Genomic DNA, 17,707 nt, shown 5'->3' with positions numbered 1-17,707 from the left:
GCTTCTAGTTCCACCCGACTTAATGAGGAGATATACATGGCTATAGAGCTTTGGTCACTTGGTTACCTTAAGTTGACATGTGTCTTGCGTGTAAAATACACAATTCTAAAGACTCCATATGATCTGTAGACCATATAACTCCATAGATTAGAAAGTATATCACTAATAATTTTTACCTGCATGATTTAGATGTTTTTGACATATTAACTGTGTTGTCAAAATTAAACACATATGTTTCTAGTTACCCTCTTTGTATGGCTACTAGGACAATTTAAAAACATATGTGTGGTGTTTCTTACATCACCAGTAGATAACGCTGCTCTGTATCTCTCACTGTCTTGGAAATCACTCCTTCCTTTCAGGTTTTTGGCCTTTCAATTTTTTTGACCTTAATTTCTTTATTTTACTTTTTTTTTAAAAAATATTTTTTATTTCCCTTTCCCTTTTCTTGCTCAAAACCTTCTTGCTGTCTTTCAAATTCATGGTCTCTTTTGTCATTGTTATATATGTATATGTATATAGGTATATGTATGTGTTCCTAAATATACCCTGCTCAGTGTGTACTCCGTTATTTGTATATATGTTTTCACGGCTGACCATTCAGTATTGGATAATCAATTGGCATGCTCTTCACTGGGGAAGATTATTTCTCTTCATTCTCTGCATTTCTTAGTTGCCTGTAGTTCTCTGTGCAGGGCTGAGGTCTCCTGGTCTTTCTCTTGTCCACTTTGGCATGTCCGTTGGTGTCATCCTTGTTCAGCTTCTGTTTGGGCAGTCGTGTTTGTGAGACTTTATGGGTGTAGCTTCTGACATCATTAAGAAACAGAATCTCACAGCAAACTTCCTGATCTGGCTCTTACAATCTTTCTGCCCTCTCTTCCACAATGTTACCTGAGCATTAGGGAGTTGTTTCGTAGGTGTATCCACTATGACTTGGACCCAACTCTGCATTTTGATTAGTTGTAGTTTTCTTTAATGGTTTCTTTTAAATGTTTTTCTCTATTTATATAAAATCATGATGAGTTAAAGTTGTCTCACTCATCATCAGAAAAGCTTTACAGTGGATGGATGTTATCATAGAGAATCAGAATAGAGAATGAGTGACTGAACTACCCATCCCCCAATGGAATATGTAAGGCACTCCCAATCCCCCAAAGGAACACTATGGGATAGGAGGGCAGAAAGACTATGAGAGTCAGAAGACCAGGAGGATTGTTGGAAAACAGTGGCTTTTAGACACGAGATTCCTTGTGCTGTGTTTGTGAGCTCTCAACATCTATCTTGATCTGCTTAAGATGCTCACAAGGCCAAACCTGCCCACATTTTAGCATGCATGGCTGAAGGGCACACAAGGCTCCACTCCTACTTGATGAGATACAGGTATACAACATCTGTTTGTGGACTGAACGACGGTTTTATTAAGGGATGGGGGCCACTGGAACTTGCTCAGGTTCTAGTGGTCAGCTCCACTCTCAGGTATATCTGGTATAACTGAACTCAGTAGATTATACATTTTTAGAAAATAAAAGATATGAATTTGAGAGAAAGATGTAGGGAGAGAACCCTGGAGTCAGAAATTAGCAAGAGGCAATAAAATTGAAATGTACTGTAGTCATGTAAGATATTCTCAACTCTCGTGCTCTTTTGTCCTCCTCTTCTTCTTATCCTCCTCTCCATACTCTTCTCTCTTCTTTCCTCCTTTTCTTCCTCCTCTTCACCTTTCTTCTATTCTTTTCCATCTCCTTCCTCCTCCCCTCTGTAGAGGAATAGCCACCCTAATTCTTCCATTTGAATGTCCTCCCACCTTTAAAGTCCCCAAACTTCTAATCTCCTGTTTGGAGCGTTCACAAAGTATCATCTTTACACCAGAAAGAGCATTTTTCTCTTCTGGGATACTCCCATTTTTATATGCCTCTTAATATATGAGTTGCTCATAGTTGTGATTTCTTAACTGCTCCTAAAATAACAACCGTCATGAGGTGCCTCATTAATCTTTGATAGTTCAGAGTTTAGTAACTTCATTGCATACAGTAGACGTTCAGAAATGAGCTAAGCTCTAAAGTTTGTAGAATCAAGTAATCTTGGCCAATAGTCATGGAGAACAACCATTGTAATGTCTTGAGAGACTGAGAAAGAAAAAAACCAAACAATCCACAGTGGGTATAAATCCATGGATCACTGTTCCTTAGCATTGCTGGCACTGCTGAGGAAACTTCTCTGACATCATGTTCCACATTAGAAGAACAGGTAAGCTGCACACAGAACAGTTTCCTGGGAAGTACTCCTCAATGGGGGAAAGCAATTTGCTTTCCAACGGGAGTGAACATCAACTCAATGAGAAGTAGAAAGCAGGGAAACAAGAGGGAGAAAAAGGCAGCAGAGACATGTAGGGCAGAAAGGAACTTTAATGAGGACAGGAAAAGCCTTGGGACAATAAAGGCACTAAATTGGTGACCTTTTGAGCCTTGCTTTGTAGAGGTAGAAGCTAGCTCAAGCAGAAGAATGCAGAATGTGGAATGTGTTTTTCACTCACAAGGAAAGAAACTAAAGTTTTCCTCTGAATTATACATTATGCTCCAAATCTCAGAGCCTGCATTCTAGGGGTTACAAGTGGTTTTTCTGGTTTTTCTGGGTCAACCGCAGATGCAGATGATCTGTTTGGGAGAGTTGACAGGTCTTCAGAGTGGTTAGCTAGCAAGTGCTTTCTTGCAATGGACTCATACTTACATAGGAAAAGCTTTCCCCTCTTGAACTTAGAATATATGTGTGTAGACACTCCTTAAATACCAAAGGGTAACTTTCACCTTCTTGTGAATTTCCTTTTGCACAAAATGTATCGGGTGTGCAGTAGCCTTGTTACATGGGACTATCATTGGCACCTATATCAGGTGTTAGCAGCCACGAAAGTTGCTCATGTCTTCAGCTTTCAGGAGTTGCCTTCCACTATTTCAGTAACACTTTCTAAACTTTCATCTTGTGCTTCTGCCTGGAAAAGAAAAAGCAGTCACTTACTGATGATATCCAGTGTTTCAAATCATGTGAGTAATGGAGAATTAAAAAGAATATAAGCCACACTGGTACTTATGGAATACGATCCAGAGAACCATGTGTTTAAATCTCTACTGCACGACTTGTGATATAGTTTCTGATATTTATATGTGTGTGGCTGTTTTGCCTGCATGTGTGAGTACCACTTGCATGCCTGATACCTGGGGAGGCCAGAAGTAGGTCCCTAGAACAAGAGTTACAGATTGTTGTGAGCTGCCCTGTGGGTGTTGGGAACTGAACCTGAGCCTAGGTCCTCTGAAAAAGCAGCCAGTGCTTTTAACCACCAAATCAATCTCCTTTCTGATATTTTTAAAATTCTTGTACTTTTTGAGCTCAATATATATGCAACCACTCCAAGATTAATCCTAGCTTCATATATTTCCCAATGATTGTCCGTTCTTTCCCTTTCCAGCTTTCCAGAGTTATTCTGACTTTTAGGTAATCAATTCTCTCTCTCTCTCTCTCTCTCTCTCTCTCTCTCTCTCTCTCTCTCTCTCTCTCTCTTTCTTTCTTTCTAGTTTTTCTAGGTAAGCTTGCATCCAGAAATATTTAATAACTATTTTAGTTTTTGTTGGTTTGAAACTTCATATGAATAAATTAGAAAATATACATTTTGGGAGAGTCTGAACCATAGTGGGAACATAAACATCACCACCTGTCTGGCACCACCAGGCAATTTAGTTATGTGTTGAGCATACGTGTGTGTGTGTGTGTGTGTGTGTGTGTAATATACATATTCATAGTACGATATGTAATGCACGATCTGAGAATTAAAATTAGTAGTTAAGATTGGATCAAATGAACTTGTGTTTGTTTGCATTGGTGGGATGTCAAGGAAACTATTTGACAACTGTTTGACAACTATTTGAAACTATTCGAGACTATTTGGAAAATTGCTGTTAATTAAATTACCATTCTTTGTAAATTTATTGCTATTGAATAAATTCTGACATCTTGGACAGATACATTTTGGACAGTGCATTTTGGGCAGTGTGTTTATCTACATTTCTGATACAGTGAGCTCACACTTAAACCCTAGGACCCAAGTTCCTGTTATCTAAGTTCTGTTTTTGTCCAATCATCTTATTTAATGAGTCATTGTTGTTGCCCTTTAGACTTGTGTCCTTCATCGTTCTGAAGACTTTCTTGGCACAGCCATATCCATTGGAAACAGTGGGAGTCAGGAAGCCAGCAGAGCTGTTTGACAGAGTTCCTGCAAAGCTGAGCCAAACGCTGCTATTGCCTCTCACTTTCGGTTTTGGTCTATTCTTCTTGCACTCTTGAAGGACTTTCTGCATTATGATTCACTTTATGTCTTTTTCTGAGAAAATTATGTCTGAGTCTCTGTAGGACAGTCCTAACCATACTACCCCTTCTGCTTTCAGGGAAATAATCTTATTTTTCCCTATTTGGAAGTCTTCTTTGTGTCCTGGAGATTGTGATAAGCACAAAGATGCTAGAAATCTCTTTATAGGTCATGACTCCAGGATGTTCTTGGTATAGCTACCCCTAAGCAAACTCAGAAACAGAATAATCATATCAGTAGAAACCTAGAAGTAAGTGGCAAGCTCCGACTGGCCAGGAGAATTGGCATCAGAACAGAGACCTTCTTCTACAGTATACTCAAAGCTTTCTGAAAATGCAGTTTATAAGATAGGTGGGTCATACAGGGTATGCCTCTATAAGAAAAGGAACTCAGTAATACACTTAGATTGGTTAAAATGACCCTTTCCCTGCATAACAGCATGTATACATAATGAAAGGATATATGAAAAAGGAATTAGGTCTCAGGATTTGCCATTCATAAAATGACTGGCTAGGAAGTTTTCTATTTGTCTAGCACTTCGAAATCACAAATACTGCCAGCCTAGAAACAGGTTGTCATATATTAACTATGCTTGTTTTACTGAAGATATTCTATAGATTCTTTGAAATAGGGTTATGGGGCAGACAGTAAAATGAAAATCTGTTCTTATCTGTACTTGTTAACTGTAGTTAAACTTACAACCTCAGACATGTAATGAAAAAATCAAACACATGTCCAGAGACAAAATGATATATGATCTATATTTCTTGGAAAATCATGAGTCTGTTTTTGTATTATGAAATCTGTATAGTTTGATGGCTAGTCATTCAGGGCTGCAAGATTTTCCTGACTGCCATGCCTGACTCATTCCTCCTTCAATGACTGAGTCCTTACTTCCTCTCAGGGACCTGTCAACTACTGGGACTGACCCCAGGTACTTTTTTTCCCCTTTAAACCAATTTATTTTATTTTATTTTATTTTATTTTATTTTATTTATTCACATTAGTCTTGCTGCAACTTGATGTGCCAGGGTGGGTTGGTACTCATGAGGCAGCACTTTCTTTTTGAAACATCACTTTTGTTCTCTCCTTACAAGATTACAGTTCCTGAGCATTCTTTTTAAGTCACATGTTGTCTTAGGGTTTCTACTGTAGTGAAGAGATCATGGTAACTTTATAAAGGAAAACATTTAATTGGGGCTGGCTTATACAGTTCAGAGGTTTAGTCCATTGTCATCATGATGGGAAACATAGTGGCATGCACGCAGACACATGGTGCTGGAGAAGGAGCCAAGGATCAGCAGGCAGCAGGGAGAGAGAAAGAGAGAGAGAGAGAGAGAGAGAGAGAGAGAGAGAGAGAGAGAGAGAGAGTGTGTGTGCCAGCCAGCCACTGGCCTCACTAGAGCATCTGAAACCTTCAAGCTCACCCCTTTCACCCCAGTGACACATGTCTCCCAGCAAGGCTACACCTACTGCAACATGGTCACACAAATAGTGACACTCGCTGTGACTCTGTGGGGACTATTTTCATAGAAACCATCACACATGTCATTGTTTTTGTTCCTTGTATTTCAGCTATTGTTTGAAACTGGACATCTTAGATAATTCTTAGATATTTTAGATAAATGTTAGATAATTTAAATCAGTGGGTTTCAATTTTGTTATTGTTAATGAATTGCAATGTCAACACCTGTGTTTTTCAATGGTCTCAGGTGACCCTCATGATTTAAATAGACCCTCATCTTTCCCTGGGAGTGGTGGATACTGCTTTCCCTCTGGAGACTTGTTTATACTAATTATACGGAGTCTGTTTTCCTTGGAGCTTGCCTCGTGTATACCTACACATTTCCATTGTTTTCTGAGTCCTAGCTCTTTTTCTTAAGGCCTATGCCTTAGCCTACCTCCCAGGGCTAAGTATAATTGCTCAGCCAGACATTAGACAGAGGTAGTAACTAAATGCATCTTGTTGTGGCCCAAATTACAGTCCACAAAATACATACATCAAAATCCTAACCACCGGCATCTTGGAATGTTAAACTATTTGGGGATAAAGTCTTTAAAGGGTCAACAGGATTATAAAAATGTCATTTTGCTGGGCTGTAGTCCAATGTGACAGTGTGTACAGAAGATACTAGGACACAGACTTGTCTAAAGAAAAGACCTTGTGAAGACACTGGAAGCCAAGGAGACAGGCTTTAGAGGAAACTAATCCTGTAGCACTTTGGTTTTAAACTTCTAAACAAGAACTGTGAGAAAATAAATTTTCTTGTTTAAGCTACATAATCTATGGTGCTTTGCTGTGGCAGAACTAGAAGAATAAAACATATCTTCAGTCAATAAAGGCTCTGAGAAATGTTTGTAAAGTTTGGGCTGTTTATATATACTCCGCTTTACCCTTTTTTTTTTTTTTTGGAGGCTTCTTATGCTCCAAGGTGGGATGCACAGTAGGGCTGTCTCTAGTTTCCTTAGTGCACAGAGAGTTAAGAACATGTTTAGACTTTTTTTTTTTCAGACACAGGGATGACCAGCTATCAGCACAGTCCACAGTGGTGACTGTCTTCTCTGATTGTCTCCGTTTAGTTTCTGACAGTTTTTTTTGTCCCAACAGTAATATTATCTCCTATGATCTCAGCTGGACTGAGTGTCTTGGTCTTACTTGCCTGTTTGCCACTGAACTCTCTGCCCTTTCAGTAACACTCCCTATCCCCACCCCTACACCCACCCCACAAAGAAACTTTCTATGTTATGCCTCAAGAAAAATCATCTGCCTCAAGCAGCAAGGCTGCTGATCCTCCAAGTCTTCCTCACCAATTACTTTACAATTGAATTTGAGGGCTGGAGGAATTAGGTACAATGGTTAATCCTAATTTACAACAAGGGGATTTAGAACCATGGAGGAGCTACACTACTGGATATTTTTTTGTGTGTGAATTAATGTTTTCAGAGAGGGTTAGCTGAGGGAAGATCCACCCCCACTGTGGATGGCATCACACTGTGGGCTGACTCTGGACTGTGTAAAAGGAAGCCAGCAAGCTGAGCGCCAGCATCGACCTCTCTGCTTACTGAGTGTGAGTGAATGTGTGTTTGTGGCTTTCTGTGTATGTGTGTGTTTATTGTGCATATGTATATATGTGTCTCATTTGAGTGTGTGGGGGCAGTGAGAACAATATTAAGGAAAGACTCACCTTTTATATATGTGTTTTTAATTTTTAAACTTATAGTTTCATATATTACTCTTCCCATCTTGTTTTAAATCCAACTTATGGCAAAAGAAAACACAAGGTAAAGGGAACATCACACATTCCATTGTTATTAGTTCCAGACAGTTGTAGATTTCCACATATGTCCTTAAGTTTGGGTATTAGGAATTGCTAGAGGAAACACTTACCAGATAGGAACAACCAGAGATGGAGTATGTGAGGGCAATCCCGAATTCCAGGGGGTAGGAGCACAACAGAACACGGGACACTTCCCTTCCCAGCTTCTGAAACCAGCAAACAGGGAGAGATGATGGATCATTATTTTTAGAGTGTACTCACTCAAAAGGACCCTAGAATAAGATTCAAAGAGAGGAAGGAACACAGGGGCAGGTGACCTTCTTTTCCTGTTTGATTTCCCTGAGTATTTTCAGTTGTTTGCTTTCAGTTTTTTTTTGTCATATTTTTATTCTTCCCAATGCATCATCTGGGGCTTCTGCACCTCATTGCCATAGCTTAGCTTTTCTGTCACACCTCTTGCAACTTTGCAGGCTCATGTACGTATTCACTATCTAAACCTTTTAGCTAATCTGGTTATTATGATGCTGATGATGACAGTGGTGGTGGTGGTGACGGTGGTGGTGGTGGTGGTGTGTATACATTCATGCTAAGGTGCTCATCTGGAGGTCTAAGGAAAACCACCAGGAGTTGTTTTTCCTCCATCCACTATGAGTTCCAGGACCGAACTTAGGTCGTCAGGTTTGTGAGGAAAGGCAAGTGTTCTTACCTGCTGAGTCATCTAGTTGGCCCAGTTTAAAAAGTTATTATTAGTTTTTGTTTCATTTTCTTGTGTTTTTTTTATGCATGTGTGTATGTATGTAACCATGCAAGTATGTGGCTGTATGTGTACATGAACGTGTGTGCTTGAGGAAGCCCCCCTAAGACTGACGTGAGGAATCATCCTTGATTATTTTTCCACCTTATTAAATGAGGTAGGGTCTCTCAATCAAACCCAGAACTGTGATGTTGGCTGGCCTTGGTAGCCAGTTTGCTCTTGAGAGTCCTCCATCTCTGTCTTCCCAGGCTGAAATTACAGGTGGGCAGGGCCTACTTGGCATTTATGTGGGTCCTCTGGATCTGAATTCTTATGTGCACACTTGAACAGCAAGCTCTTTGCCACTGACTAGCTCACCAGCCCCCAGCCCCTGGTTGCCTCTCAGAGGTTGAAGATAAGCCTCCCTTGCTGAAGATACCACACATTTAGTACACAGGACTCAGGTTATTTAAGCTAGGCTAACCCAAAAAGCCTCTTTCTTGTACTCTAGCTTTCATAGTACCAAAAGTCCTGTTAGATGCCATGTGAGGGAAGCTATGAATTTTCCTGTCCAGCTGTGATAACTATGAACAACAATGTTGACCAACGAGGCAAGATATCCTTAAAAGATGCAGTGGTGGCACTTACATGTTGGCTGCAACAATCCTTATTTTCACTATTAAGTGTAGCTATCACTCCTCATCAAAAAAGCAAGTGGAAACCGTCATAGAAAATCACAACTGCATCTAATGCAGTGACCAGTGGATCATGGGAAGTCCAGCACCACTTGGTATATCTATAACACAACTTCTGCACCCAAGGCTGAAGACAAGGAGGTGGAAAGATTGTAGCCAGAAAACCAGGAAGAGTGGCACGAGACTGTTTGCCAGAAGTGGCTGCCTAAACAAGACCGAACAATGCCAATGACGACAGACATGTTAGTAAAGAAGGATGGAATCTCACAGGTTCCCACCCTTAGACAAAGAACTACAAACTGCTAATGACTGTTGAGAAAGACAGAATTAGCCTCTCTCAGATATGAGCTCCTTAACTGGCTCTCCAATACAAAGTGGCTAGCCATGAAATCATATACACACAAATAACAAAAATGGACTCTGTAGGGTACATTATATATTTATGCATCTCTCTATATGTAATGGTAATAAAGAGAAAGAGTCTATCCATTTAAGAGAAAGTGTGTGTATGTGTGGGGGTTGTATCCGGGGTTGGAGAGAGAAAAAGAGGAGGGAAATGGTGTTCTAGCTAAAAGATTTATTTTTATTTATTTTTATGTATGTATGTATGTATGTATGTATGTATGTATGTATACATATATATACACATGTTCAGGTGCCTGCTGAGGTCAAAAGAGGGTCTCAGATTTCTTGGAGCTGAAGGGGAGCTCATAATATCCTGGTTGTAAGCCACTTAACATAGATGCTGGGGACCAACTCAAGGCATTTACAAGAGCAGACAGTGTTCTTAACCACTGAACCATCTCTGTGGCACTGATAATTTTTGTTTCTTTCTGGAGACAGGTTTTCATGTAGCCCAAGCTGGCCTGGAACTTACTGTGTATCCCAGGATGACCCATAACTTTTGATCAAAGTCTCACTCACCTGAGTGATTTGGTGACAGACAGGCACCAGCATGATGTGGGATCTTTTCTTTTCTGGCACTAATATTTGTGAGTCTGAGTTTTTTCTTTTCTGGTGAGAATTGACTGGTTTGATGTCAGCTTGGATCCATCAATTGGAGACGAGTGCTGTTTGTTCTAGTTAGGGATCTTTCCAAGATGTCCAACAGTTGGCTGCATCAGTTCTGTCAGGTCCTCCGTTTCTCTTCTCATCCTCTTTCATCACTGCATGCCCTATAAAGCCTGCGTTTTCTTGTATACGGAGCCTTTCTGAGGTCTGGCTCCACCTACTGCAGTCCTCAATTGTGCTGTTTCTTCTGCTTGCCTACTCTGTTAGGTACCATTTCCTACAAAGCTCACCCCTCATCAACTCCAGCATGCGGTTCAGGATCTGGGTTATGTGACCTCCTTTGGGACACCTTGTAAGCCATCTAATATTGTCATTCCTTCCATGGTGAGCTGAGCACAGAGCAGTACAATATTTATGATGAATATGCACTGAACATACTATATCAAGGGCTTTGGCATTGTTGAGCTCTTTGGCAGTGGTATTAATTTCTTCATTGCTGCTTTAATAAGGAAATCAAGGCTTGGAAGAGAAAATCAAGGCTTGCAAGAGAGCCATGACCTGCCCAAGCAATGCTCCCATGATGACAGCTCAATTTCAGAGCTTCCAGTTTTACTTACTAGGCTGTTTGAGGAGGCAGCAAAACCAAAACCGTATTTGTCTCATCAAATAATCTCAATCTGAGATCATCATTTCTCACCAGTTGATGATGGTAGGCACTCTGATAGAAAGTGTTCTTCATTTTTTGAGTGGATAACCTTTTCTCTGCATTTCTGTCCTGTTTGCATTTGTGTGAGATGGAGAAGTCTACCAATTTCAGATCTACGTTACATGAGCTAGGCTCCTCCCTTAGTCTAGCAAGGAGGGAACCTGTCTCAGATGCCTCTTGGATAGGAGGCTGAGCTTCTCCTAGGCCTTCGTCCATGTTTGTTTGCTTCTAGGGATGGGATAGCTTCAGGTGGCCCTTTGTATTCTAGAGGCAATCATATAGGAGTTTTCCAACAAATGAACAAGTATTTCTAGAAAAATTAATTAGGGGCACTTCATTAGCATTTTATGGGAATAATAAACTATAGTGTCTATGACCTAATCAATTTATCCCCTCCATATCCAAATAGCACTAAATTATAGCATAGCAATGCTTTCTTGAGTTGTAAAGAAATAGAATACCATTTAGTGTATCAGGACTGGATGTAAAAATATCATTTAGATTGGTATTGGAAAAGAGTATTCCAGGTATCTTCTTTTTTTTTTTAAACATATGAATCTGTTTAATGAGGTTGTAAGCAATTTAGAACACCAGTTTGTGAGGATATATCCCGTTTGTCAGGGAGAACTGAGATCACAGGTAGCCCTGGAGCTGAGGAACAGCTTTAATCTTTGGCAAAATCTGCGAGTCCACAGCTTTCTGATCAGCCTTTTGCTGCTCTGTAATCTCCTATTTCTCCTTCTCTGTGTCGAAGATCTCACCCTCCTGATGCCTGGGCTTGCGCAGCTGCTTCTTCTTGAAGTAAGCGTCAGTCAGGTGTTTGGGGATTTTAACCCCGCTGATATCAACTTTTGTAGAGGTGGCGATAACAAACTTCTGGTGTGTTCTGCGCAGAGGAACTCTGTTGATAGCCAGAGGTCCAGTCACAAGTAGCAAGCCACTGCCCAGCTGCTTCAGGAAAACCACTCTCTTGCCCCTGTGGCGCCCAGTGAGGATGATCAGGACAGTCCCGGGAGTGATGCTGGAGCGCAGCCTCCTCACGTGCTGACTGAAGGGCTTTTTGCCGTGGCTCAGCAGCTTCCGAGGCACGTCTTCCGTAGGATAATACCTAGGCATTTTTCGAAGCTTCACCACCCGGGTGCCACTGTTCTTGTCCCCACCAACTGTTTTTGTGACAGTAGCAAGGACCTTCTCCTTTTTCTTCTTCTTTTCAACCTTGGTCTTGGCAGCTGAGTATTTCCTTTTGTACAAGGCCTTTCTGGAATACATAGCTGATCGGGAGTACCTGCCAATTCCTCTCACCAGGACAGGGTTCCGGCTGCAGTGGGGCTTGGCTTTCTTGAGTTTTTTACTCTTCGGTTTACCCTTTTTAGCTGCACCAGCGGCCGGGGGACCAGAGGCAGTAGCATTACCGCCAGCCTTCTTGGCCGCAGGCTTCTTTTCCTTTGTATCAGGCTTCTCCGCCTTTTCACTCACCATCTTGCAAGACGGAAAGAGGACTAAGGCAGCGGCTTCCGGTCTATAAGCAATGACGGGAGGCGTCCGAGATCCCTTTGGTGTTTTCTTAATTTGGCAGTTACACTAGTCTCTTTAGTCCTGGACTACTGTTTTGCATTTTCTATTTTCATCACTCGTTTTCTTTTCTACTTCTTTCCAAGTAGCTGAAAACCTCCTAACTCTTGCCCCCATTTCCAGCATGGGTTTTCTACCAGGTTTCCATATAGGCCTTTAGGTATCATCATTGCTAAGGAGTGCACATGAGAGATGTCAAAGGCATATAAAAACTGTGTTTCAATGGGTACACAGATTGACATGTGCATTGTCTTCTCCATGAGTAAAGGATAGCTTCAAGAAAAGGCAGAGGCCAATATAAAGATAGCTCAAAGGTAGCTTATCTCATGCTAGGGAGATGGTTCAGTGGGTAAAGCACTATAGTGTATGTAAACATTATTATCTATGTATTATCTATATATCTTCTCTCTCTCTCTCTATCATATTTTTATATATCCATTTTTATCATCTTCCTATGTATCTATATATGGATCTATCTTCTATTTATTAATATATATATGCTTTATGTATCTATGTTCTATCATCTAGCAATCATATTTCAATCTAATATTATCTATCTATCTAAATTTCTATATCTATCTCTCTCTCTATATATATATCTCCTGTGTATGCATGGTATGTGTATCCTTATATTATCTGTCACCCATTTTTCTGCCATCTATACTTATAAATATTAACTTCAATTAATTTGGAAGATTCTGAGTAAATGAGGGAATGATGAAGTGCAACACAATTTGTTTTTCTCTGTGACTAGTTTAAAATTAAATGAAGAATTAATGTATTTCTGTTCTTTTAGAACTATAATAATGGGACTAATCTGTGCTTCAAAAATATTTAAAAAGAACAATAGAAAATTGAAATCTTGAAGGCTCGCACAGTGAGCACTGTACAGTTAAGAGCTGTTTCTGTGTCATTGTACAGATCCCCCATGGCCCAGAAATGAAACTTAATCAGATTTCAATGGTCCTTGTTTGCCAAGGTGTGCTGTTGTAGGATATCTAGTGATTGGCTGGGTAAGCATTTATTCTAGCTCTTAGCTCTTGTATTCTCTGTGTATTCTCTGGAGATTCAACTCTATCTTGTGGCTTCACAATTTACTCTGAACAGGTTAAGTCACTCTACCGCTATCATAGGTGGACCATGATGAATATCCAGGGATGAGGGCATATTAGTTCAACAAGTGGGAAGGCACGTAGGGGAGGAGACGTCTGCTCCATGTGGGTATGCTAGTACATCTCTAAGGCATTATAATTATTTTGCAGTTCAAAAATAATTGAATTTGCATATCTGCAATGCATTTGAGTTGATTCCTAAATGAGAAACTTGGGAATTAAATAGGCACATATAATGACCATGTGCTCCAGTACACGTTACTTCAGGATCTGGGGGAATTTGCAGAGACTGAATTGCACAGTTCTTTTGCATAGATAGATGTTTTCCTGTTATCTCAGGAAAGCTGTGGGAACTCTTTCTCTTCCTCATCAAATGCAATCAGTTTCTGTTTCAAGCATAGGACCAGAATTGCCTTGGAAGTTGCTGGGAGGAAGAATAATTAGCTGCCTGGATGCCTAGAGAGAAAGTGGGTTTTAGAGACTCTGAGCAAATGGACTGGGACATTATGAAAAATTAGTTTTGCTTAGACTTCAATTTTTCTAATTTAATATGAGGAAAGCAAACTGGGGTCAGTTATGAGAAAGAAACTAGGAGCCTGAAGGGTAGAGGTTGCTCTGGTAATTCTGTGACAGATGTAATGACGACCAGGTGCAACTGAATTTGGTGTTGCCTCCTTTTCTTTTTACTTTAAAAATAACATTTTTCTTAGTATATATTAATTTTTTCCTAAGTGCTAATAGTTTAATTTTTGTTTTTATTGAAAGTAAATTTTTCCCTCATATAATACATCCTGACCACAGTTTCCCCTCAGTCCACTCCTCCCAACTCCCCTCTAATTCCTCTCTCTCCTAGATCCACTACCCTCCATATCCATTTAAAATAGAACATGCCTCCAAGAGACAATAAACAAACATGGCAAAACAAGATAAAGTAAGACAAGGCAAAAGCCCTCATATCTAGGCTGGTCAAGGTGACTGAATAGGAGGAAAAGAGTCCCAAGAGCAGGCGAAGGAGTCAAAGACAAACCTGCTCCCACTGTTAGGAGTCCCATAAAGCACCAAGTTAACAGCCATAACAACTACATAGAGGACTTGTTGTAGACCTTTGCAGGTCCCATGATTGCGCTACAGTCTCTGTGCTCATATGAGCTCTGTGCTAATATGAGTGCTCTGAGCTCATATTAGTTGATTCAGTGAACTGTGTTCTCCAGGTGTCTCTATCCCCTGACTTCTATAATCATTCTTTCTCTTCTTCTCTGGGGTCACCTTGAGCTCCAGGGGGAGGGACCCAAATGGAAACCTCCAATTAAGTCTCTATTAGAATAATGTCTGGCTGAGGGTCTCTGCACCTGCTCCCATCTGCTGTTGGAGGAAACCTTACGAATGACAACTGGACAAGACACTGATGTATGAATAAAGCGGAATAAGGAATCATTTCATCGACTTTTTTGTTTGTTTTGTTTTTGGCCAGTAGTGTTTGGTTCTATCCTAGGTCTTTAGGCTATCAAATCTTCTCTCCCTGGCCATCAGGGCAGTGCTGAGCATGGGCTTCCTATCACCGCCCAGGTCTCAAGTTAAATCAAACATTGGTTGGCTACCTCAAAAGATTTGTGCCACCATTGCCCCAGCACATCTTGCAGGCAGGATACATTTTAGGTCGAGAGTTTTGTGCCTGGGTTGGTATCTGTTTCTCTTTTCATAACCTGCAGAGTACCTAGCTTCTTGCACCAAACAGACTACAGTGTAGGGATGAAGGCTCCATGCAGGTACTAGCTCTGCCTCTCTATATTCAATGAGTTTTGTGGATGTTGTCCTTGACAATGGCTCCCCACTGTCAGTTTATGTAGTGACCCTCATTCTGGCATCAGGCTGAGTAGTTTAGGAATCTTTATGGGACCACCTCTATCAACAACTCAACCAAATACAAGCTAGCCCCAACACTGGAAGACTAGCCTGGCTACAAAAAGATGGCCAGTTCAGACTCCATATCCTCCATTACCAGGAGTCCTCACTAGGGTCACCCTCATGGATTCTAGAAATTTTCTACTGCACTAGGTTTCCACATGGCCTCCTGAATGCTCTCAATTTTAATTGTTTCTTCACACACACTCTCTCTCTACCCTTTTTCCCATCAGATCCCTCTAACTCCTGTTCTAACTCATCACCTGCCCATCTGCAAAACCTATTTTATTTCCCCTTCCCAGGGAGATCCATGCACCCTCCAATTCCTCACTAGATCTGTCCTCTTTATCTAACATCTCTGGATTATAGAATATCACTTACTTAACTCCTAATATCCGTTTATAAGTGAACACATACCATATTTGTTTTTCAGGGTCTGGGTTACCTCATTCACGATGTTTTTTTTTTCTAGTGCATCCATTTGCATGCAAATTTCATGATATTTTTTAACAGCTGAGTAATACTCCATTTTGTAAATGCACTACATTTTCTTTATTTACCCTTCAGTTGAGAAGCATCTAAGTTGTTTCCAGTTTTTGGTTATTATGAATAAAATCACAATATTTGAGCAAGTGTTCTTGTGATAGGGTAGAATGTACTTTAGGTTTATGCCCAAGAGTGGTATGGCTAGGTCTTGAGGTGGATCAATTCCCAATTTTCTGAGGAAAATTCCATAATGCTATACAAGTTTGCATTTCCACCAGTAATGAAGAAATGTTCCCCTTGATCCACATTCTTGTCAGCATGAGCTGTCACGTTATTGATCTTATCTATTTTTGACAGTGTACAAGGAAATCTCAGAGTTGTTTTGACTTTTATTTCCTTGATGGCTGAGAATGTTGAATAATTCTTTAAGTGTTTCTCAGCCATTTGAGCTTCCTCTGCTGAGAATTCTCTGTTTAGATCTGCACTATAGTTTTTAATTGAATTATTTGGTTTGTTGATGATTAGTTTCTTGAGTTCTTTATTTTGGATACTAGACACCTATCAGATGTGGAGTTGGTAAAAATCTTTCCCTACTCAGCAAGCTGCCTCTGTCATAATAATGTCGTCTTTTGCTTTATAAAAGCTTTGCAGTTTCATAAGGTCTCACTGTTTATCTTAGTGATTGAGTGATCAGTGTTCTGTTCAGATAGTTGTCTCTTATGCCAATGCATTCAAAGCTATTCTCCAATTTCTTTTCTATCAGATTTTGTGTATCTGGTTTTATGTTGAGGTCTTTAATTTACTTGGACTTGAGTTTTGTATGGGGTCATAAATATGGGTATATCTGCATTCTTCTACGTTCAGACATCCTGTTTGACCAACACCATTTGTTAAAAGTGTTTTCTTTTTTCCCCCAATGTGTGTTGCTGGTTTCTTTATCAGAAATCAGGTGCTCATAGGTGTGTAGATTTATGTCTGGGTCTTCTTTGGTTTGATTCCCTTGATCAACATGTTTATTTATGTGAATACTTTGTGGGTTTTTTTTTGGGGGGGGTTGGTTTTTCGAGACAGGGTTTCTCTGTGTAGCCCTGGCTGTCCTGGAACTCACTCTGTAGACCAGGCTAGCCTCAAACTCTCGAACTCAGAGATCCGCCTGCCTCTGCCTCCCAAGTGCTGGGATCAAAGGTGTGCACCACCACCGCCTGGCTACTTTGTGGTTTTTATTACTGTAGCTTTGTAGTAGAGCTTGAGATCAGGGATAGTGATACCTCTGCTGTTTGTCTATTTTTCAGGAATGTTTTAGCTATCCTCGGTGTGTTATCTTCTTATATGAAGTTGAGAATTATCCTTTCAAGGTCTGCAAAGAATTGTGTTGGACTTTTGATGGGGATGGAACTGAATCTATAGATTGGTTTGTGTAGGATGACCACTTTTACTATGTTAATCCTACTGATCTATAGGTATGGGAGATTTTTCCATTTTCTGATGATTCTGAATTCTAAGCCAATACAGCTCAAGTAATTTTCTTGTGTTATCAACAAGGCTATTTACATTTACTGTAGTATGATACATTATATTTCTATATAGTTATGCCTGGAGTACAAAAAAATAAGACTGTTGTACATTTAGCAGTGAGGTTGCTAAAACAAAATCCACATAACATGCAAATGCAGGCCATCAGAAATGACTAGGCATTTGTAATTTATACACATGTGGCAACAGCAGAGCTCTCTTCCTGGTTTGGTGAATGGCTTAGTGGCTCAGGAATGGACTCTTTTTGCATTAAGATGCCACCAGAGGAGAGACTGAGAGGTTCAGTCAGTAAAGTGCTTGCCTTATAGGCAAGACAGAAAAGGAA

The 17,707-nt window shown here is 40.3% G+C and overlaps 1 protein-coding gene and 1 pseudogene across 1 annotated transcript in view; both read right to left on the bottom strand.

Moving 5' to 3' along the window:
• Positions 1 to 2,388: 2,388 nt before the first annotated feature.
• Positions 2,389 to 17,707, bottom strand: part of Ms4a13 (membrane spanning 4-domains A13) — a 26,553-nt gene continuing 11,234 nt past the window's right edge. The window contains exons 6-7 of the mRNA XM_028777535.1: positions 7,743 to 7,838; positions 2,389 to 2,986 (exon numbers count right to left, since the gene is read on the bottom strand). Coding sequence (XP_028633368.1) covers positions 2,927 to 2,986; positions 7,743 to 7,838 — 156 coding nt within the window. The 3' untranslated portion in view covers positions 2,389 to 2,926. The remainder of the gene's footprint in view (positions 2,987 to 7,742; positions 7,839 to 17,707) is intronic.
• On the bottom strand, positions 11,360 to 12,256 carry LOC114629496 (annotated as a pseudogene).

Source organism: Grammomys surdaster, unplaced genomic scaffold (assembly GCF_004785775.1).
Source record: "Grammomys surdaster isolate TR1022 unplaced genomic scaffold, NIH_TR_1.0 310, whole genome shotgun sequence".
Classification (NCBI taxonomy): Eukaryota; Metazoa; Chordata; class Mammalia; order Rodentia; family Muridae; genus Grammomys; species Grammomys surdaster.
The sequence above is the reverse complement of the archived record's forward strand: the minus strand, read 5'-3'. Positions and strand labels throughout refer to the sequence as shown.